The sequence below is a fragment of the Numenius arquata genome, chromosome W (assembly GCF_964106895.1).
Source record: "Numenius arquata chromosome W, bNumArq3.hap1.1, whole genome shotgun sequence".
Lineage (NCBI taxonomy): Eukaryota > Metazoa > Chordata > Aves > Charadriiformes > Scolopacidae > Numenius > Numenius arquata.
In genome coordinates this window covers 24084529-24108164 of record NC_133615.1, presented here as the reverse complement: position 1 = coordinate 24108164, position 23636 = coordinate 24084529, and the positions used below count along the sequence as shown (strand labels likewise).

At 45.4% G+C, this 23636-nt stretch overlaps 1 protein-coding gene across 1 annotated transcript in view; it reads right to left on the bottom strand.

The window, feature by feature from the left end:
• Positions 1-221: 221 nt before the first annotated feature.
• LOC141476800 (3',5'-cyclic-AMP phosphodiesterase 4D-like) overlaps positions 222-23636 on the bottom strand; it is a 36921-nt gene continuing 13506 nt past the window's right edge. The window contains 5 exon segments of the mRNA XM_074165601.1: positions 222-629; positions 1204-1386; positions 5237-5359; positions 6464-6579; positions 6582-6608. Coding sequence (XP_074021702.1) covers positions 222-629; positions 1204-1386; positions 5237-5359; positions 6464-6579; positions 6582-6608 — 857 coding nt within the window.

Below are 23636 nucleotides of genomic sequence, written 5' to 3'. Positions count from 1 at the left end.
CCTGCGTGCCAAACTGAGTCATCAAGATCAGTTTTGATCAACAAATGCCCTGGCAGATGACAGTGAGTTGCGACCACAATTGTAGTGTATGACATACACTTTGGAAACCATTACCTAATTAAAAAAAAACAACAGCACAAACACAAAACAAAAAAAACCCCAAAACAGAGAGAAAGAGGAAAAGAAAGGGAGAGGGCAAGAAAGAGACTGCGTCTTCATTGTCATGTGTCAAGAGAATGGTCTTCTTCCACACAAGGTTCTGTCTGGTTCTCGTCATCTTCTACTTCTTCCCCTACTTGCTCATCAAGAGAAATTTCAGTGTATTCTGAATCCTGGGTGCAAAGAGTCTTGGAGTCACTGCAGCTGGTGTCTTCTACTTGACTTCCACTGTCCTTTTCGGTGTCTGACTCACCGTCTTCCTCAAGTGTTAGTTCAAACTGGAATTTTTCAGTTTGGCCCTGTCTACCCTCTTCCTGGTCATCAGGTGCAGGAGAGGGACTTTGAGGGATTGTGCTCTGGTACCATTCTCTATTGTCCTCCAGTGTATCTAAGATATCCTGGGCATCCGGGTGAACAAGATCTGCCCATGTTTCCCACAGAGGATGAACAATGTAGTCTATAAAACCCACCTGTTTCAAGTAATACAAAAATAGGATTAGCTCTTATTCACAAAGAAATAAACAACTATGCTTATAAGTCACACAATGTCTGAGAAAGACACTAGACATACTACCCCCCTTAAGGTGGCTGAAAGGAACCCATGCTGTTCTATATAGTAAATAGGGTCTTTTACATTTCAAAAGTCTGAATTGGGATATTGGACAAGGATTTGGAAAGGATGTTTGGAATGAACAGTTCATTTGAAAACAACTCCACTGCATCTAGAGAGCCAAACAGCTGCTTTATATTTAATTCTGCTTTTGAAGGAAACCCTAATGAGCAATACTCTCTTCTGAAACATATGTTTCATTACAGATTACTACAGTGATGGAATCCCTTCAGCAAACGCACTGACACATGCTATGTTTTCACAGTAAGAATCTCAGCTCCCCTCACTACTCAGGAGCTGAATTAATTAACTAGAAGGAAATAAAGGAAATAGTGCATTCAGAAATTCATCAAAATATAACGAATGTCTATGGACCACCCTTTTCTGTTAAAATGTCTTACTGTTTTATTTAACGGCCTACTCAAATCAATTACCTGTGATTTTTCTACAGATGCATTGTGCTTATCACACATGGGACTTATTTCCATTCCCTTCTCTCTTTCCCGATCTCCTTGATGGAAAAATTCCTCCATTATTCTGTCTGTCCACTGGTGGTAGAGATGGAGTGGCTTGGTTGGATTGCTTAGATCTGCACAGTGCACCATATTCTGAAGAACCTAAAATATATTGAACAACTGTGGTGTTATTATGTCGCGACGGAGGGAAGACAGGGCCACTCAATATGAGTGATCAGCAAGCTTCGTTTATTGATTCACACAGTTGCCTTTTATGTCCTAACATAATTAGCTCATACATATTACAAAAGTTAAGCTCATGATTGGTTAGTTCTTAGAAAGATCAACTCCGCCCTTGGTTCCTTCTTTACAGTTACTTTCATCCTCTTTTCCCATGCCTGAGCAGCTGCAACCTCCCTGTTATCATACAACAATTATAGTCAAGGACAAGGTGTCCTTGCCAGCCCAGCAGTTACGGGGGCTGAATCCGATGTTCCTCAAGCTTTTGCTCGGCCAGCTGGATCATGTCTACGTAACCCTTCTCAGCTAGCCATTCTCCCACAATTCCCCCGTTTTTATTTTGAATGACACAGGCTTGGTTAAACATCCGTAACACAAGGGTTTTCATACAAGACAACATACAACTCACACAAAGCAACGCTATTAGTACAATGATTAAGACTAGCAATCCTGTCTGTAAAAGGTTTCTCAGCCATCCGGACAGACCCAACCAGTCTCCAAGAGCACCCCTATAAGGCACGTAGTAAATGGGGAGCGGGGTGTTGCTAGGCTTGCACAAAAGCTGGTCGTGTTGAGTGACCGAGCTAAAGTTATCCACACATTTTCTCATGGGTCAAACATCTCGCTATATGGGATGGCTCTTATGCTTACAACTAAGGCAACTACTATGAAGCTTTCTATACCTAAATTAACCATTTTCTCTGTTTCAACTTCTAAGCAAATAGCATGCACATAATACCTAGGGGTTACAGACCCCACAGACTGTACAATTAATTTCTGTCTTTGCGACCTCGTGGTTCACACTCAGGCGCAGCGGTCTCAGTCCGTTGGTTTACGGTGATTAGTCGGGTCACCTTCAGCGGCGACTTCAGGGTGGTCGATGGCGGGCCTTACCCAACGGCTGGGAACCCAGATGGTACCTTGTCCCCTATGGTCCATCGTAGAAGGGGTGATTTGCGAGCAAGGGTCAATCCTCCTACTCCCGCGACCGTGGCGCTGCTCGCGTAGGTCGGCCATTGAGCCGGCCACTTATGCGTGCTGATTATGGAAATGTCAGCGCCAGTGTCTAGAAGAGCAACAAGTGGTATAGTTAGGTTGGCGTATTGCACAGCAACCGGGCGTTGTGGCCTTTGGCGCAAGCCGACAGTTAGTAAGGCCATTTGTCCTGTAGATCCAAAGGCTCCTTGCCCTCGTGGCTGCTCTTGCAGCGGTGGAAGGGCTCCCGCAAGATGTGGTAGGGGAATTAATTGCGCCACCTTGGTGCCTTTAGCGATGAAGAGCGGTGGAAATAACGTGTGGGCCATGATCTGGATCTCACCGTGGTAATCCTTATCAATCAGTCCCATCAACACATTAAGTCCCAGCATGGTGGCCGATGAACGGCCTATAAGTAGTGCTCCGACAGCTTGTCCATTGATACAGATTGGTCCTTGAGTGCTAGTAGCAATCCGGACAGGCTTTGAGTCCAACAGGGTACAATCTACTGCTGTTGCCAGGTCCAAGCCGAGGCTTCCGCTTGTGGCTGGTCTGAGCTGAAGGGATTGAGTGCTGCCGGATATGCAGCCGCTTTTTGTGTCGGCGCGGGGCGGCTTTTCCCGCTGAATCGTCCGTTTCCCGGTTTGGAAGCGCGACATGCAGTCTCATTGTGGTTGTCCGACTGGCAGTTTCTGCACCATACTGAGCCGGCGTTGCAGTTCCGTCTGATGTGTCCAGCAGCACCGCAACGGTAGCATCGTGGGCGAGATGATTCACTAGCATTTAATCGTAGAACGGAGGCTTGCAAAGGAGCAAGGGCTGCAAGAACTTGACTCTGCGTAGCCTGCGCGTGTTCCTTTAAACTATTCCCTAGTTCCTTTACTGCTTCAACTAACATTGCCTGTGGCCCTACCGGTACCTGAGCCATCCTTTCTAGTCCTTCCTCGATAGTCCATGTCCCTGGCAATGTAGCCAAGATGTTGCGTGTGGCCGGATTACTATTTTGTATAGCACACTGCTTTAGTATAGTGCCTCTGAGATAATCGGGCACCCCGGCCGCCTGTATGGCGTCTGCTACTCGATCTATAAATAGGCCAAATGGTTCCTCTCTTCCTTGCTTAATACCCATATATCCCATATATGAAGGGATTCTTTTTTTTTTTTTTTTTGAGCGAACTTTTTTTTTTTTTTCTTTTTTTTTTTTTTTTTTCTCAGCTCGGTTTGCAACGGGGCGTTAGCGACTGCCCGCCATGGCTTTATCAACTTTTTGGCTGATTTATTATCGCATGTAACTTCGTCAAACAATTTATCCTCATATTTACACCATTCCTCGTGTTCAAAAACCGTATCTGGATTATCAAAGCAACCTCTCGCTACTCCATATGCTGATAACCCAGGCAACTCCCTTTTACAATCTATACCCTGAACGCTCCGCTTTTCTAAAAAGCATTTGAGCAAATCGTACGCCGCTTGTCTGTTCATACCTTCGTTATCTATACCCTGAATGCTCCGCTTTTCTAAAAAGCATTTGAGCAAATCATACGCCGCTTGTCTATTTATACCTTCGTCAGCGCGCTGTTGCAGCCTTCCAGACTTCGGCGGCGCGTAGCCGGCAGGACACTCTCTATAGGTGCTCCTGGGCGCGGGGACCTTTTCCTTTAATCCCTTTCGCTCTTGGGCGCGGGGACCTTTTCCTTTAATCCCTTTCGCCTCCTGCGCTGCTTACAGGACCAGCACTGAGACTCCGTTGACCGTGGCTCGCAGGTTCAGCCCTCTGTAGGGTCCCTGTTCGGGCGCCATTTGTCGCGACGGAGGGAAGACAGGGCCACTCAATATGAGTGATCAGCAAGCTTCGTTTATTGATTCACACAGTTGCCTTTTATGTCCTAACATAATTAGCTCATACATATTACAAAAGTTAAGCTCATGATTGGTTAGTTCTTAGAAAGATCAACTCCGCCCTTGGTTCCTTCTTTACAGTTACTTTCATCCTCTTTTCCCATGCCTGAGCAGCTGCAACCTCCCTGTTATCATACAACAATTATAGTCAAGGACAAGGTGTCCTTGCCAGCCCAGCAGTTACGGGGGCTGAATCCGATGTTCCTCAAGCTTTTGCTCGGCCAGCTGGATCATGTCTACGTAACCCTTCTCAGCTAGCCATTCTCCCACATTATTACACTGGAGAAAAACAGCTTTTCCATTTACACTTTTGGTGGCTGTGAAACAGAATCATGAAAACACATGTAGTGCAAGATTTATTCTGAACAGGAAAACCTTATGTGCTTGGGTGTTTTTCCACACTTGCAGTAATAGCCATGAATTACCTAGCTTCTGCTGCACGTATAAGAGACAGAAAATATTTTAGAGAAAGACCAATCAGGTGCTGATAATTTGAAGGGAAGGCCAAAGCCACATTCAGTCCAAAAGTACTTTACCACCTCATTACTCTCTCAGAGAGTCACTCAGTACCTAACAGAATATGTTACAGGTAGGAAACATAGGCTGCCCAGAGAGGTGGTGAAGTCTCCGTCTCTGGAGACATTCAAAACCTGCTTGGACACGTTCCTGTGCAACCTGCTCTAGGTGGACCTGCTTTGGCAGGGGGGGTTGGACTAGATGATCTCCAGAGGTCCCTTCCAACCCCATATCATTCTGTGATTCTGTGAGAAGAGGGAAGGGAGTGAGTCACGGTGTGAGAATGGACAGCTGATTTAACCCCATGCTGGGGAATGGGCTGGCCAATGTTATTAAGGATGTAAGTCAATATAAGTGACCATTTGCAGATTAATTTTCTTACCTGAATCCTGTCTGAATAGTTATCAAGAAGAAGAACACCAGAAGTTGTCACTTTTTTGGTTTCAACCATAGTTTTTAAATCAGCCAATAGATTCATATGCTTGGACATATCTGTTGCAAGTACCTTGAAAGAAGCAAACAAATAAATGAATATTATGTAAATTATTCTACTGATTTTTTTAAAAAATCTTTGAACATAGAAATAAACAGTTCTGGGGGGAGCCCATAACTCCTGTATCTGAATACACTATAAATGTCTGAGTCCTGTATGTCATTAGTGTCCAAAATAATAAGTTTTAATTTTGATTAGTTTAAGAATACAAAAAAATGATTGTTCAAAATTATTCAGAAAGATCTGATCAGCCTAAGCTCATCATCAATTCAGTAGTAAATTTCTAACTGTGATGGTGAAATGGCATATTGATTCGGAGAATGAATGGTTAAACGTTGTTAGTGTGGATTTAGTACAGCTTGACAAAGAACAGAGCTCGGAGCCCAGCATTCCAAGATAAGGAAATGGCTTTGTGTTGTAAGCACAATGTATAAGATAGTAGGAACAGCCTGCACGCTAAGGAGGAACCTGATTGTCTAGGTGAAGTATCCATCTGGTCAGGACCAGTTCCGCGGCTTGGGGTCCAGCCAGCTCAGCATTCTAAGCCAAAGGTAAAAGTACACGGTGAAGAAGACTGCGAGCCTTCCTCCAGAAGACCCCGACCCACGACCACCGGACGACAGTACGCATGCGGCAAGGGGAGGAGACTTATGATAATGAGTTCCTAGAAATAATTAGAATAGTAACGCCTTTTCTTAGAATTAATTATAATAACCCAGCCCATATTAATGAATATGTATGCCTTTTACCATAAATAGACGCTTGTTTTACAACCCGGTGTGCAAGTTTGGAGAAGCGATCCCCCTTGCACCTGGCGCCGCAATAAACATGCCTGCTTTATAACTCTTCGGGAGTTGTAGAGTCTGTTTCCACGCGTCAATATACATCAGTATGAAAACAGCTTGAAAGAGGACTGTATACCTTCCAAAAATGTATAGATGGTTATTGAAACTGAAAAGAACTTCTATTAATGTCTGGACAATACACAATAAAACTTCAAACTTTTACTTCATTGGTTATGGGTCTAACGACATGTAATTTATCATAAAATATTTCTGTGCTTTATTATTCAATTTGCTAGCACTATGGAAGAGGGACTTCTCAAGCAGAACTCACAATGTCAATGACCATTTTCCTCAATGATCGCCTCTGTTTTTTGGTCAAATTCTGGAAAATGTCGCAATTTTCTTCCTGCAGCAGCTTGAAGCCCACAGCTAGGTGATGATTCTCCAGTCATTGTACATCAAGGCGAGTTCAGAATCTGCAATAAGTGTCACAGGACAGAACATTACTAAAGCCCATGCTTCTACCAAATCCCTTATGATTTTTCAAATTCATTACATTCATAACAAGATTTCATGGAATCACGGAATTGTCAGAGTTGTTGGAAGGGACCTCTAGAGATCATCTAGTCCAACTCCCCTGCCAAAGCAGGATTGACTAGAGCACATTACTCAGGACTGCATCCAGGTGGGTCTTGAAAATCTCCAGGGAAGGGGACTCCACAACCTCCCTGGGCAGCCTGTTCCAGGGCTCTGTCACCCTCACCGTAAAGAAGTTTTTCCTCATATTTGAATGGAACTTCCTATGTTCCAGCTTGTGCCCGTTGCCCCTCGTCCTAATGCTGGCAACCACTGAAAAGAGTCCAGCTCCATCCTCCTTCAACCCACCCTTTAGGTACTTGTAAACATTAATAAGGTCTCCCCTCAGCCTTCTCTTCTCCAGGCTAAAGAGTCCCAGCTCTCTCAGCCTTTCCTCATAAGGGAGATGCTCCAATCCCTCAATCATCTTTGTTGCCCTACGCTGGACTCTCTCCAGTAGTTCCCTGTCTCTCTTGAACTGGGGAGCCCAGAACTGGATGCAGTATTCCAGTTGTGGCCTCACCAGTGCAGAGGAGAGGGGGAGAATGACCTCCCTCGACCTACTGGCCACACTCTTCCCTATGCAGCCCAAGATTCCATTTGCCCTCTTGGCAACAAGGGCACATTGCTGGCTCATGGAAAGTTTACTATCTACCAGGACCCCCAGATGCTTCTCCTCAGCAGTGCTTTCCAGAAGATCCACCCCTAACCTATATTTGTGCCTGGGGTTCTACCTCCCCAGGTGCAGGACCCTACACTTGCCCTTGTTGAACCTCATAAGGTTCTTCTCTGCCCAGATTTGAAGATGATCTTTTAGAAACAGAGTTGCTGTAGTTCACACACTATTGAAAGATACAAAATTAATTTAACAAATCAAGGCAAAGTAATATAAATATAAATATAAATATAAATATAAATATAAATATAAATATAAATATAAATATAAAACCAGCTTTGGAGTGAAGCATGTACACATACTTTGAGTGGAAAGTTAGAAAAATACAAGGTATTTTTCAGAATACATTTTCATAATTGCATGAGGTCACATGGAAAATATTATATTCATAAACACACCTAATTTAAAACACACACTGATGTTTTCTCTTCTCATCCCTCCCTCCCTCCCATCACAACTACTAAAATTCAATTGGTTAAGTCAAGTTGAACCTATCTTGTACTCAGAACTGGGAAAACACAGCTGAGGCTTTGCTGCAGGTCAGACAGAGAGCACACATCTTGGTTTTCAAATCATATCCTTCTGCAGTTAGCTAAGGCATTCAGATGCCTAGCCAATTAGGTCTAGGGGTCCATGACAACATGATGTTTTGAGAGGAGGCTGGTAGGATGGTAATAGTTATGCTTCTGGTCTTTTTCTTGGAAGGTCATGTGGCTTGAAAATGCAAGCAGTGGCTTTACTACTGCCTTGTACTTGAGCATGATCAACACCTGATGCTGTAATGCTGCCTTCTCTAACAAAAGTATTCTTAACTTGGTCACTCCATATGGCTGTGAGAATAACACACACCTTCCTAGCAATGCCTGTACTAAGGCACACATATAAGGTCTGTATTTGCCTGCTTAGGCCCACTGAACAGACAGCTTTGACAAATAAAAGCAGTTACAATTTTCTGCACAGCTTTAGATTCTACCCAGGGATACCGACAATCAGCTTGTGTATGTTTTAAGACACAGCTTGCAAATGAATCTGTCATCAAAAATGAATACTTTTTATGCCATCACATTTGTCATGTGCTGATATTAATTTCTATTTATTAAAGCTGTTCTATCTTAAATCTAACCATGTGTAAGTCTATTCTACTCTTTTCCCTCTTTATCTTCTTTTCATCGAATCATAGAATGGTTAGAGTTGGAAGGGGCCTTAAAGATCATCGAGTTCCAACCCCCCTGCCATGGGCAGGGATACCTTCCACTAGACCAGGTTGCTCAAAGCCCCATCCAGCCTGGTCTTGAACACTTCCAGGGATGGGGCATCCACAGCTTCTCTGGGCAACCTGTTCCAGTGCCTCACCACCCTCACAGGAAAGAATTTCTTTCTAGTATCTAATCTAAATCTCCCCTCTTTCAGTTTAAAACCATTACCCCTCGTCCTATCACTACACTTCCTGACAAAGAGTCCCTCTCCAGCTCTCCTGTAGGCTCCCTTCAGATACTGGAAGGCCATTAAAAGGTCTCCCCGGAGCCTTCTCCAGGCTTAACAACCCCAGCTCCCTCAGCCTGTCTTCATAGGAGAGGTGGTCCAGCCCTCTGATCATTTTCATAGCCCTCCGCTGGACCTGTTCCAACAGGTCCATGCCCTTCCTGTGTTGAGGACTCCAAAGCTGGACACAGTACTCCAGGTGGGGTCTCACCAGAGCAGAGTAGAGGGGCAGAATCACCTCCTGTGACCTGCTGGCTATGCTTCTTTTGATGCAGCCCAGGATGCGGTTGGCTTTCTGGGCTGCCAGTGCGCACTGCCTGCTCATGTTGAGCTTCTCATCCACAAGCACTCCCAAGTCCTTTTCCTCAGGGCTGCTCTCTGTTGCGGCCGTGCAGAACATCTGGAAGATTGATCAAGACTGATTTTGGAGCCCTTCTGAGCATGTCGCAGATCAAGCAGAACTTGATCAGAACTAAGACTATATTGCTATAAGAATAAGATTGTTTTGAGCTGGCTGGGCAGAAGAAAAAAAACATTGTGTGTGTCTGTGAAGGTCAGGCTGGAAAACCGCCTGGAGGAGTGTGTGTAGAGAGATGTGGCTGACAACAGTCACATTCTGTGAGAATGGGAATGCTCACCCTGTTTGGCAAAACAGCTCAGAAACTAGCTCTATATATATAGCTTTGTGTATGTGAATAAAGTGTGCTTCTGCTTCTGCTGCTGCTGCTGCTTCTGCTTATAGCATACAATTGCATCCTGATCAATTATCGCTGCAAATTGGTGCCCCGTGTGAGGCTCGTCTTTTTCGGCGACACACAACCCAACGGGTGAGTATACAGTTTTTTATTTCGTGGCCACAATTCCTTGTAAAAAGGAACAGTAATGCCTGTTGAACAGGAAAGTTACGGGGTTGTCATTAGAAATGGGACAGACTGCATCTCATGAACATAAATTATACTTAAAGGTTTTGCAACAAATTTTGCACGTTGCTGGCTATAATACTAGCGAGAAGCAATTATCTCAATTGTTATTACTAGTAAAGGAACATTGCAATTGGTTTCCATCTGTGGGTACCTTTGATAGTTCAGAATGGGAAAAAGTAGGAAAGCATTTACAAAATAGGGAAGAGCTGGGTTTTGATATCCCGGAATCGGCACTAGTAACCTGGTGTTTTTTATATTCAGCACTAGCTCAGTTAAAATCTAGTGAGGCTATTGTAACTAAAGATAGTGAAGGCAAAAATGTTTATAAGGACGTTGAGACTTCCTCAAATGATCAAATAATCCCTTCGATCCTGGTCCAGTTGACCCAGAAACTGAACCTAACTTATATCCACCATTACCCCCCTGCTCCCCAACAGTTGAATATGCCATTGTCAGAAAAGAGGCCTTTGCCAATCACCCCCACAGCACCTACAAACCCCTTTTTGGAAACAGAACCTGAAAAGCTTCCAGCAATGCAAAAGTGCAAAGAAGCAGCTTTAAAAAATGGGGATTTTTCTTTTGCATTTCCAGTGATATATAAAGCTAATCACCCTCCCGCTCATGAAGGATTACCTTATCAAGTTTTCAAGGAACTTAAAATATATAAACGAAAATGGGCTGCAGCGTTCATTTAGAGTAGGCATTTTAGAAGTACTAGGAAATGCTTATGTTATGTTACCATGGGATTGGAACGTACGGAATTACCAGTGTCTCTTCTAATACTTAATACACTTCATCAACCGGTCAGATTAATTGGACAGATTGACGATAATGCTAAGGTTTTTTATCTTGAATGGCTTTTCTTACCTAATACCTTGAGAAAGACTGTTTCTACCTTTTTGGATCTCCTTATCTGGCTGATGATGAAGGGTAGAACTCGTACCCAGGAACTAACAGGATATGATCCTGTTGATCTTTACCTACCTGTTACAGCACAAGAATATACCTTCCTATCTCAAAATTCTCTGCCATTTCAAATAGCATTGGCTGATTTTGTGGGCAATATTCGTTTTTCTCTACCTTCTTGTAAGTTACTACAGCAACTGCAAACATTGCCCCTTTGTCCCAAGGTGTCCCGGTTTGAAGTAAAACCGAACCAATTTTCTGTTCTGTAACTTTACATCCTAGCTAGGCCTCCTCTAACTCTCTGAAATTAACGGCATATTGTGGAGAAAACTGCTCGTTCTCAGAATGATAAGCCCAATGTTTGTGCTCCATGCCAAGGAATGGTATGCAGGGAGGCCCTTGCTTATACTTATTGCTATAACAACCAAGGTCAGCCAATTTCGTTATTTGCCCCCTTAGAGGGTCGGAAACGGAAAAAACGTAGAGGGGTCACATCGGTGGGGAGGAGTGGACAGGACAGGTGACCCAAACCTGACCAACAGGGGTATTCCATCCCATCTGCCCCATGCTCAGTATAAAAGCTGAGGGATCAAAGGGTCAACCCCCTTCCTGCGATGGCCGACGTCCAGAGAGGACTCTGTCTGTTCATCTGCCTTTGATCCCGATCCGTGTGTTCCTGACTCCAGAGCTGGAATCCAGTTCCCATTCGTCACTGAGTCCAGTCTGGGACTTCCCCAGTGCCTGCCGGTGATGTCACTGACATCCTGGGAGCTTGATACGGTTTTGTATATATTGTATCTATTTCATTATTTTCTTCTTTATTTTTATTTTAATATTAATTCTTCATTAAAGTAGTTTAGTTCATTCTAAACTTCTGAATCTCCTTATCTCTTTCTCCTCCTCTCTCCTCTTTTAGAGGGGGGGGAAGGGGGGGGAAGGGCCATCTGTCGGTCTGGTTTTGGTAAATTCAGCCAAAACCATGACACAAGGAAATTCTATCTCCTATGCCTATTTCTGGGGCCCGCACTATATTTCTGGACGGGTCAGGGAAAACTGGAAAAGCTGCTGTTGCCTGGAAGACAGACATGCACTGGGAACATTCTGTAACGACTTTCTCTGGCTCAACACAGCTAATGGAGCTTGGGGCGATACTGCACGCTTTACAGATTTTTCCAAAAGAACCTCTGAACATTGTTTGTGATTCTGAATACGTGGTAAACTTAGTGATGAGAATTCCCTTTTCCTTTATTAAGGAAGTGGATAATAAAGTTCTTTTTCAGATGTTTTTGGCACTAAAGCAAATATTGGAAGGTAGACAAGATCCTTTGTTTATTACACATATTCGCTCGCATAACACCCTGCCAGGTCCTCTAACAGAGGGTAACGCAGTTGCTGATTCTCTCACTGCTACGGTACTTAAATTGGACTTTGCCCGTGCATCACATTCCTTCTTTCATCAGAATGCACAAGGCCTGAGTAAACAATTTCAAATTCCTTTAACGCAGGCAAAAGACATAATCCGTGCCTGTCCCGAGTGCCAACGCCTCACACCCTTGCCTGCTCAAACAGGGGTTAATCCTTGTGGCTTGCGATCTAATGATATATGGCAGTCGGATGTAACTCATTATTCTCCTTTTGGGCACTTGCAGTATGTTCATGTTTCTGTTGATACCTTTTCCGGCGCACTATGTGCCTTTGCACATACTGGGGAGAAAGGGCGTGATATTTGCAGACATTGGACTTGTTGTTTCGCTATTTTGGGACTGCCTAAGGTCATTAAGACTGATAATGGCCCCGGGTACACTTCTCAAACTACCCGTTCCTTTTTACAACAATGGGGTATAGATCACAATTTTGGCATTCCACATAATACCACAGGACAGGCCGTTGTTGAACGTAGTCATGCTCTGTTAAAACATATGCTTCAAAAACAAAAAAGGGGGAATATGTCACCCCAGGAACAATTGGATAATGCTGTTTTCACACTTAATTTTCAGAATATGTCGTCATCTCTGGGGCAACTGACAAGTGCCATGGAAAGGCATTTTGCAATACCAGAAGGTTTCATAAAACACCCAAAAGTTCTATACAGAGACCCTTTGTCTGCTATCTCCTGGAATGGACCAGTGGAACTGATAACGTGGGGGAGAGGGTATGCATGTGTTCTTCTTCCAACAGGGCCATGTTGGCTTCCTGCTCGGCACGTCAAGCCCTATCATGAGCTGGACAACCGTCACAGAGAACCCTATACCACAGATGGAGACGATGGATCTGAACAAGGACAAGAGAACTCAGAAATGGAAGAGACGGTGTAGAGATGACCCAATCACATGGGGAAAATGAAAACAACTACAACAACACGCAAGTACCATGATGGCAACTGTGGGTGCACCCCCAACCTCAGTTAACACCTTTCTGGCCTACCTAGCTATCATTAGCAGCAACAGTACAGTAAGAGTTGTTTTGTTGTTGCACTTGATAAGCTGCATTGCGAATGCTCAACATCTTTATTGGGCACATGTTGTAGATCCCCTTTTGTTTAAACCCATAATGTGGTGGGATCCTGAAGTTCCAATACCTAATAACGACAGCAAATGGATAGGGGGAACATGGCTTCCACCAGCGGGTTTTTTAGAAAAGGAAAGGATTGGATTCATAGTAATGATATGCATATCTATCACACGGACCTGCCACCTCTGTGTGTAGCTACTAAAAAGTTACCTGTCTCATGATGTTTCTCATGGAAGTTTCATCTCTCAGAAGTTTCACCTGTTTTACCAACAGAGAGAAAATGAAAAGACGGTGGTGGGGAATTTAACTTTCATTTCCATACCTGGCTTAGAACATGCTAATATTAGCACTAATACAACGCTGAGTCCCCCTGTAAATATTCCAGCATGTAAAATACCAAGGGAAACGACACGGGATGTGGTGAATCTTAGTTGGATGCCTTGTAGCCTGCCTGAACCGGCGACACAACAAGCGGAAGCTATCAAATTCTGGGACTGGGGTCCTCATGGCCATCTAATAACCAAGTCCTCTCATACTGTAAATTTTTCGCAAAAAAACAATGAAACCCTGATATGGTCTGAAGGAGGATTGTCAGGACCTGTTTTACAGGCTGAATTTAATAACACTGTCAGTCCTTTCTTTACCAAAATCTGGCGCGTGGCTGCACCTTTTTTCACAAGGCATGTGGCTCATGGTGTATATAGTAAAAAAGGTTCTGTTTATAGTTTAGATTTAACTCACATTCACAATAACTCTATTATGATTTGTACCTCTCACCCTTATGTATTTGTAGCATCAGCACATGTTACTATTTCACAAATCAATCACACTTTCCAGGTAAACTTGAGTAAGCCTTGCTATTTTAGTTGTCTTTCTCATGAGAATATTTCTGTACATAATCTATCTGTGATATTACCAATGAGACGCTGAGCTGAAGTATGGCTCCCAGTAAATTTAACATGCGACTGGGAAGGAGAATCAGGATTGGGCCAATTAGCACGCGTCTTAAAGCAACAGTAGACTAGAAGCAAGAGATTGGTTGGCTTATAGCTTTTATTGTATCTGCAATCATTGTATTAGCCACTGCAGCCGTAGCAACCACAGCATTGACTAAATCTGTACAGACTGCTCATGAAGTAGCTTCGGCGTTAAGTAATGTAACACAAGATCTTGCTATGCAGACAAGCATTGATCAGCAAATTTTGGCCCGTTTAGATGCTCTAGAAGCAGCGGTAATTTGGTTAGGGGATAGGCGGAGTGCTCTAACCACATGCACACGACTGCATTGTGATTGGGAATATACAGAGAAGAATTTATGTGTTACTCCCCTGCAGTGAAATCAAAGTATTTATGAGTGGCATCAAATTAAGCAACATATACTGGGAGCCTTCTCGACTAATGTTAATGGGATGGTTCAAGACCTAAACATAGCCTTACAAGGAGAATTGATGGAATTACAAAAATTGGCACAGAAAAATGTTTTAGATGAATTATCGGACAGTATAAAATGGATAAATCCAAAAAATTGGTTTACAGGCCTTAATCTGAGAATATGGATTTTCGTGGGGTTGGGTTGCACTTGTGCTGTTTTTTATTCTTGCAGTTATCAGAGTCATCTGGGGAATGGTGCACGGCCTCTGAAGAACCAAAGTCAAAGTACTCGCCGCCCTTGCTGTGAACCCTATCTTCATAAACAAAAAAGGGGGAAATGTTGTGTTGGGGCCGTGCAGAACATCTGGAAGATTGATCAAGACTGATTTTGGAGCCCTTCTGAGCATGTCGCAGATCAAGCAGAACTTGATCAGAACTAAGACTATATTGCTTTAAGAATAAGATTGTTTTGAGCTGGCTGGACAGAAGAAAAAAAACATTGTGTGTGTCTGTGAAGGTCAGGCTGGAAAACCGCCTGGAGGAGTGTGTGTAGAGAGATGTGGCTGACAACAGTCACATTCTGTGAGAATGGGAGTGCTCACCCTGTTTGGCAAAACAGCTCAGAAACTAGCTCTATATATATAGCTTTGTGTATGTGAATAAAGTGTGCTTCTGCTTCTGCTGCTGCTGCTGCTTCTGCTTATAGCATACAATTGTGTCCTGATCAATCATCGCCACAGCTCTCCAGCCATTCTCCGCCCAACCTGTATTTGTGCTTGGGATTTCCATGTCCCAGGTGCAGAACCCTGCACTTGGCTTGGTTGAACTTCATGAGGTTTGCACGAGCCCACCTCTCGAGCCTGTCCAGGTCCCTCTGGATGGCATCCCTTCCCTCCAGCGTGTTTTAAATTCCCTCTAGCTCAATGGAGTGCCTATAAAAGCTCTGCTCTTCAGATTTCATTAGCCTCATTATGTATTCTCCTGCTGTATTGAATACACAGGTCTTGTGAAACAGGAAACCCTTCCTCTACCTTTCCTTATCCTGATGGCAGTAAAACCATAATAGCAAAAAGAAAAATAAAGCAAGTCTTTTAAATGATCTCTCTTTCATCTTTCATAGAACATTTACAAAGCTTGCCTATTTGTTATTTTTCTTACAAAGACAACAGGCACTAGTTTATTTTCCTTTCAAACAGCCTTCAGATGAGCCTCAACTGCAAAACACTCAACATTGCCAAACTACTTTGGAAGGGTTGAATCTACAGACAGAGCTAAAATGTGCTCAGCTTTGTAATGGAGGTGGAAATGGAAGAAAGCTCACCCTTGGTAATCTCTGTAACACATTATAAGCTTCAAGAGTACTGGTCTGGAAGGACACAGGAACCTTACATTGTAAGGTTCATTGGAAAACATAAAACCAGATGGAAGCAAATGATCTTCTAGAGGTTAGGAAAATCTGGAATTTGAGAGACTTCATGTGTGACTTTTGTACAAGCCACGTGGGCGTTGATTCTTAAGCTCTCAATGAAAATGATGGGTATTAGATAGATAAATAAATCTAAATTAGATGGCCTTTATCTCTGTCCCTACAGTTTGTTCTTTGTACACATGTCGTGGTTTAGCCTCAGACGGCAACAAAGGACCACGTGGCAGCCGCTCACTCAGATCAGGCCCTCCCCCCGCCAGCGCGGCCGGGAGGGGAGAATCGGAGGAAAAAAGCAAAAAACTTGTGGGTTGAGACAAAGGCAATTTAACAGAACAGCAAGGAGAGCAAGAAACAACAACAATAATAACACCGACAGAGGAATATACAGCCACGAGTACGATACCACCGCTTGCCGACCGCACCCGGGACGCCCCCCCCGACCGCTCCGCTCCCCTGGGGGGATGACTTCCTCTTCGCCCCCCCCCACCCCGCCCCGACTTCCTGCCCCTCCCCTTTCCCCGGGTAGCTCCTGTTACCCCCTGGGCATGGCTCACATGGGATGGAATACCTGTGTCCCTGCTAGGTCCTGGGGAGAATTAACCCTATCCCCGCCAGACCCAGGACATCATCCACCCCTTATTCCATACCATTTCATGCCATGCCCAGATCTTACAGTTTCCAATTAAATACTATCAGTTTCCCCTGACATACATATATATATATATACACATATGTATATCTCCATACAGGCGTAATGTCCTTAATCTGTGGGCCATCACTCTAAAATGTCCGTTGAGTTCATTTAGTCCATGACTTTGAGCGCCATCTGTTAGAACAGTCCCTCAGGGCATGCAAGATGGCGTGTGTGGAGCTGGACTGTCGCATGCTGTATTCTTGGGGCTTGTGGCTGATGTATCCGGTGCGGCTCATGTCCATGGTCCATGGGTTGAAGATGTTGATCTCAATTAAGTTGCTGGACGCCAGCTGCTGAGGTCAGTTCTGGTCCCTTCGCTGCTGCACTTTACTTGGTTTTTCATCAGAGTCCATCTGTCATTAGTTTGGGTGATTCTTACTATAGTACAACCAATAGCAGTTACAGAAAATGAGATGTACAGTGGCAGGGTCATTTAGCAATTAACATCATACAGTTTCATTCACTGGCTATTCTTGCCCAAAATCAGGTCCCCGTGTGGTACACATCGAACTTCCCCATCCTTCCGCATCACCCACCAAGTGCACCCAGGTCCTTGAGCAAAGGCAATCCCACGGATGGGTTTGCCTTTGCCTAAGGCAGGACTAACCCAGACTGTCTTCCCTAACATATTCTTCATGTGCACTACGGGGACTTTATCTCCCTCCACAGTACGTGGAGGTTTTGATTGGGCAGGGCCAGCTCGGTTGGTAGATCCCCTGGTGTTAACTAGCCAGGTAGCCTTTGCCAAATGTGTATCCCAATTTTTTAAAGTCCCACCACCCATTGCTCTCAGTGCAGTTTTTAACAGTCCATTGTACCGTTCTGTCTTCCCAGAGGCTGGTGTATGATAAGGGATGTGATAGACTCATTCAATACCATGCTCTTTGGCCCAGGTGTCAATGAGGCTGTTTCAGAAATGAGTCCCGTTGTCCGACTCAATTCTCTCTGGGGTGCCATGTCGCCACAGGACTTGCTTTTCAAGGCCCAGGATGGTGTTCCGGGCGGTGGCATGGGGCACAGGGTATGTTTCCAGCCATCCAGTGGTTGCTTCCACCATTGTGAGCACATGGCGCTTGCCTTGACGGGTTTGTGGGAGTGTAATATAATCGATCTGCCAGGCCTCCCCATATTTGTATTTCAGCCATCATCCTCCATACCAAAGAGGCTTTAATCGCTTGGCTTGCTTGATTGCAGCGCATGTCTCACATTCGTGGATGACCTGTGCAATAGTGTCCATGGTCAAATCCACCCCTCGGTCACGAGCCCATCTATATGTGGCATCTCTTCCTTGATGGCCTGAGGAGTCATGGGCCCATCGAGCTATGAATAATTCACCCTTATGTTGCCGGTCCAGATCCACCTCGGCCACTTCAATCTTAGCAGCCTGATCCACTTGCTGGTTGTTCTGATGTTCCTCAGTGGCCCGGCTCTTGGGTACATGGGCATCTACATGATGTACTTTCACAACCAGATTCTCTACCCGGGCAGCAATATCTTGCCACAATTCAGCAGCCCAGATAGGTTTGCCTCTGCGCTGCCAATTGCTCTGCTTCCACTGCCGTAACCACCCCCACAAGGCATTTGCCACCATCCATGAATTGGTGTAGAGATAAAGTACTGGCCATTTTTCCCGCTCGGCAATGTCCAAAGCCAGCTGAATTGCTTTCACCTCTGTAAACTGGCTTGATTCACCTTGTCCTTCAGTGGCTTCTGCAACATGTCCTGTAGGACTCCACACGGCAGCCTTCCACTTTCTATGCTTTCCCACAATCCGGCAGGACCCATCAGTGAACAGGGCATATCTCTTCTCATTTTCTGGTAGTTCATTATACGGTGGAGCCTCTTCTGCACGCATCACCTCCTCCTCCGGTGACATTCCAAAATCCTTGCCTTCTGGCCAGTCCATAATCACCTCCAGAATTCCTGGGCAACTGGGGTTTCCCATTCGAGTTTGCTGTGTGGTCAGTGCAATCCACTTACTCCATGTAGCATCCGTTGCATGATGTGTAGCAGGGACCCTTTCTTTGAACATCCAACCCAGCACCGGCAGCCGAGGTGCCAAGAGGAGCTGTGCTTCCGTACCAACCACTTCCGAAGCAGCTCGAACCCCTTCATATGCTGCCAGTATCTCCTTTTCTGTTGGAGTATAGCGGGCTTCGGATCCTCTGTAGGCCCGACTCCAAAACCCTAGGGGTCGACCGCGTGTCTCCCCTGGTGCTTTCTGCCAGAGGCTCCAGGTAGGGCCGTTCTCCCCGGCTGCGGTGTAGAGCACGTTTTTAACATCTTGTCCTGCCCGGACTGGCCCCAGAGCTACTGCATGGACTATTTCCTGTTTAATTTGTTCAAAAGCTTGTCACTGCTCAGGACCCCATTTAAAATCGTTCTTCTTCCGGGTTACTTGATACAGAGGGCTCACAATCAGACTGTAATCTGGGATATGCATCCTCCAAAAACCCACAATGCCCAGGAAAGCTTGTGCTTCCTTTTTACTAGTTGGTGGAGACATAGCTGCTATTTTATTGATCACGTCCATTGGGATCTGACGGCGTCCATCTTGCCATTTTACTCCTAAAAACTGGATCTCCTGTGCAGGTCCCTTGACCTTACTTCGTCTTATGGCAAAACCTGCTTTCAGAAGGATTTGAATTATTTTATTCCCCTTCTCAAAAACTTCTTCTGCTGTGTTGCCCCATACGATGATGTCGTCAATGTACTGCAGATGTTCCGGACCTTCACCCTGTTCCAGTGCAGTCTGGATCAGTCCATGGCAAATGGTGGGGCTGTGTTTCCACCCCTGGGGCAGCCGGTTCCAGGTGTCCTGGACACCCCTCCAAGTGAAAGCGAACTGTGATCTGCACTCTGCTGCCAGAGGGATTGAGAAAAATGCATTAGCGATATCAATTGTGGCATACCATTTGGCTGCCTTGGACTCCAGTTCGTATTGAAGTTCTAACATGTCCGGCACGGCAGCACTCAGCGGTGGCGTGACTTCATTAATGCCACGATAGTCCACAGTTAGCCTCCACTCTCCATTAGATTTCTGCACTGGCCATATGGGACTGTTAAAGGGCGAGCGAGTCTTGCTGATCACTCCTTGAATCTCTAGTTGACGAATCAGCTTATGGATGGGGATCAGAGAATCTCGGTTAGTTCGATACTGCCACCGATGAACTGTTGTGGTAGCGATTGGCACCTGTTGTTCTTCGACCCTCAACAACCCCACAACAGAAGGGTCCTCTGAGAGACCAGGCAAGGTAGACAACTGTTTAACTTCTTCTGCCTCCAAGGCAGCTATGCCAAAAGCCCACCGGTACCCTTTTGGGTCCTTAAAATACCCTCTCCTGAGATAATCTATACCAAGGATGCATGGAGCGTCTGGGCCAGTCACGTTGGGATGCTTTTGCCACTCATTCCCAGTTAGGCTCACTTCAGCCTCCAGTACAGTCAATTCTTGGGATCCCCCTGTCACTCCAGAAATACAAATGGGTTCTGTCCCTCTATAGCTTGATGGTATTAGGGTACACTGTGCACCTGTGTCCACTAAAGCTCTATACTCCTGTAGCTCTGATGTGCCAGGCCATCGAATCCACACTGTCCAATAAGCTCGGTTGTCCCTTTCCCCCACCTGGCTGGAGGCAGGGCCTCTCTAATCCTGGTCATAGTATCCGTTACTCACCTCTTGCAGAAATGATCTGGAAGTTCCTTCAAGGGGATCAGAAGTAGGCTCAGGCCTTCTATTCTGTCTGGGGAACTGCACATTGGAAACCAGGGCAGCACTTTTCCTGGGGAGATTCCCTTTTTGTGGTTGTTCTTCCTTGCAATTTCTGTACCCGTGCCCATAGGATCGAAGTAGGTTGTCCATCCCACTTCCTCATGTCCTCTCCGTGGTCACGCAGGCAGAACCACAGGGTGCTTCGTGGGGTGTACTCCCTGTATTCTCTATCTTGAGTGGAAAAACGTCTGTTCCTAACAGCTGAGATACTGGCTCGTACAGGTGGGGAGGACATATTCTCTTCAAGTTGCTGGACCTTCCGGGACAGTTTCTCCACAGCTGAGACGAGGGGAGAAGATAGATTTTCTTCATATTGCCGGAGTCGGGCAGCCACCTCATCCACTGTTGGTCCCTCTTCGCCTTTCCATTCCATCACTGCTAATGAGTTGGCATATGATGATGGTGCGCTCCGTACAAACTTCTGCCACATGGACCTTGTGCATTGGATCTCATCAGGATCTGTGGGTAACTGGGCATTGTCCAGGTCATAATAAATCATCTCCCGCATGGCTAATTCTCTCAGGTACTGAATACCTCTTTCCATGGTGGTCCACTTGCTCGGATGACATACAACATCTTCACTGAAGGGATACCTTTCCCTTACGCCTGACAAGAGTCGCCTCCAGAGGCTGAGAGCTTGTGTCCTTTTCCCAATTGCCTTGTCAATGCCCCCCTCTCTAGACAGAGATCCCAGCTGCCTGGCTTCCCTACCCTCCAATTCCAAGCTACCGGCTCCGTTGTCCCAGCACTGGAGCAGCCAGGTGACAATGTGCTCACCTGGAAGTCGGCTGGAATCTTTTCGCATGTCCCGCAGCTCACTCAGGGACAGGGATCGAGTGATTATCTCTGGTTCTGCCTCTTCCTCTTGTTCTCGTGACAACCCTGGATCATCGTCATCCTTCGCTGAGCGAACTGATTTCTTGGTGTATTTCTTCTTCTGGATAGGGGCAACTGATACGGGCACAGGTTGGTTTTCTGGTTCAGTTGCAGTGCCTGCCACTGGGGCTGGAGTAGCCACCGCGCCCGCCGCAGGGGCCGGAGCAGCCACCACGCCCGCCGCAGGGGCTGGAGCAGCCACCGCGCCTGCTGCAGGGACTGGAGTAGCCACACTGCCTGTCGGCCTGGTTTCCATCTCTTCCTCCTGAGGATGCTGCACAACATTGAGCAATGCTTGGTAGATACTGGCCAGGGCCCAGCACAATGCAGTGAGTTGTGCCTCTCTGGAATAGCCACAGCATTTTCCTTTCAAATATTCTATCACTTTATCAGGGTCCTGTAATTGTTCGGTGGTGAAATCCCAGACCATTGGAGGTGAAAAACTCTCTGGATACCTGCCCATGTTCTCCCACATGCCATGGCACCCATGACTCTCCAGCCTCGGGGCAGATCTCTGGGTGGTAGTCTTAAATAGTTGCTTAACCCTAAACAAAAACTGAAAAACATTCAGGAGACCTAGCAATAGGACCAAGCTGGTCTGCGTGTCCCAAGAGTATTCAAAATTCTCAAAAACTGGCATATCCAGCACGAAAGAGAAAAGGGAGGTGAAAGAGCTGGGAAAAGTATCCCCCCCTGCTTCCCCCATAGACTCAGTGTGTTTATTAATAAATTCCCCGAGATATGGGCAGGAAAACAGTGCCAAATAAACAACCCAATATAACCATCTGAACAGTGATGCTATCATATCATAAGTTGATATCACACAGGACAGCAAAATTATAATCCTGATCCCTCTCCCAGAAGTGATAAAGATCATCACGGGGAGTACATAGACCCTGTAAGAGTTTACATAACACAGCCATGAAAACAAACGAAGCAACATTGTCCCCAGTAAATAATACAATAAATACCGATAACAAATTCCTTTTAACACGCTCTGGTCAGATCTGTCTTTATCTCAACCCTCCGAGTTGCCCCACGTTGGGCGCCAAAAAGGACTGTCGTGGTTTAGCCTCAGACGGCAACAAAGGACCACGTGGCAGCCGCTCGCTCAGATCAGGCCCTCCCCCCGCCACCGCGGCCGGGAGGGGAGAATCGGAGGAAAAAGGCAAAAAACTCGTGGGTTGAGACAAAGGCAATTTAACAGAACAGCAAGGAGAGCAAGAAACAACAACAATAATAACACCGACAGAGGAATATACAGCCACGAGTACGATACCACCGCTTGCCGACCGCACCCGGGATGCCCCCCGACCGCTCCGCTCCCCCGGGGGATGACTTCCTCTTCTCCCCCCCCCCCCACCCCCGACTTCCTGCCCCTCCCCTTTCCCCGGCTAGCTCCTGTTACCCCCTGGGCATGGCTCACATGGGATGGAATACCTGTGCCCCTGCTAGGTCCTGGGGAGAATTAACCCTATCCCCGCCAGACCCAGGACAACACATAACTCAAAAGTGATAAAATTCCTTTGTCTCTTTTCAGCTTGGCAACAGCAGTTCCAATTAGTGATGTTACTAGATTGACATGGAAGCCTTCTCTATCAAAAGCTGAATTGAGAAGAACAAGTCATTTCTTCTAAGCCACTAAATAAGCAGCATAATAATCACTCCTAACTTATCTGAATTTCAACTGTCTGCCTAAAAGCAAAAGCTTTATGTATCACTACTGGTCCCTTCAACTAGCCAGTCATACTGTTTAAACCTAAACAACTCAGTGGTTTCCTCATAGCACCCCAGAGCCACCAATATATCCTACTATTCAATTTCTGATTAAACAAAAAAAAAAAAAACAACTTTACTTTCATGTGCCTACTCTTAAGAATTTGGGTATTACACACTGGTTTGTGCACAAAGCTTGATTCACTCTCTTCCTATACCACGTTGCTGAACTGTACTGGTTACACCAGAAATCTAGAGTCAATCCCAATCCTCCTCCTTGTAGATGAGTCACCAAATTGAATTTCACTTCAGGGTAGCACTCAGGCCATTAAGGCAAATAAAATTAGCTGCAGGCTAGACTGGAGTGGAAGTCTTATTTGAATGTACAGCAGCAATGAGTCAGAACAGGAACTCCCTGCTTCAAACTATACTGCTGATATGGGGTCATATTATTTTAGTACCAGTGCAATAGATTCACCCAAGTGTCAGATACACAACCCTAGGTATGTTTCCATTTCTGTAGCTTTTTCTTCTTATGTGCTTGGATTCTTAGTATTATTTCAACTTTTATACTT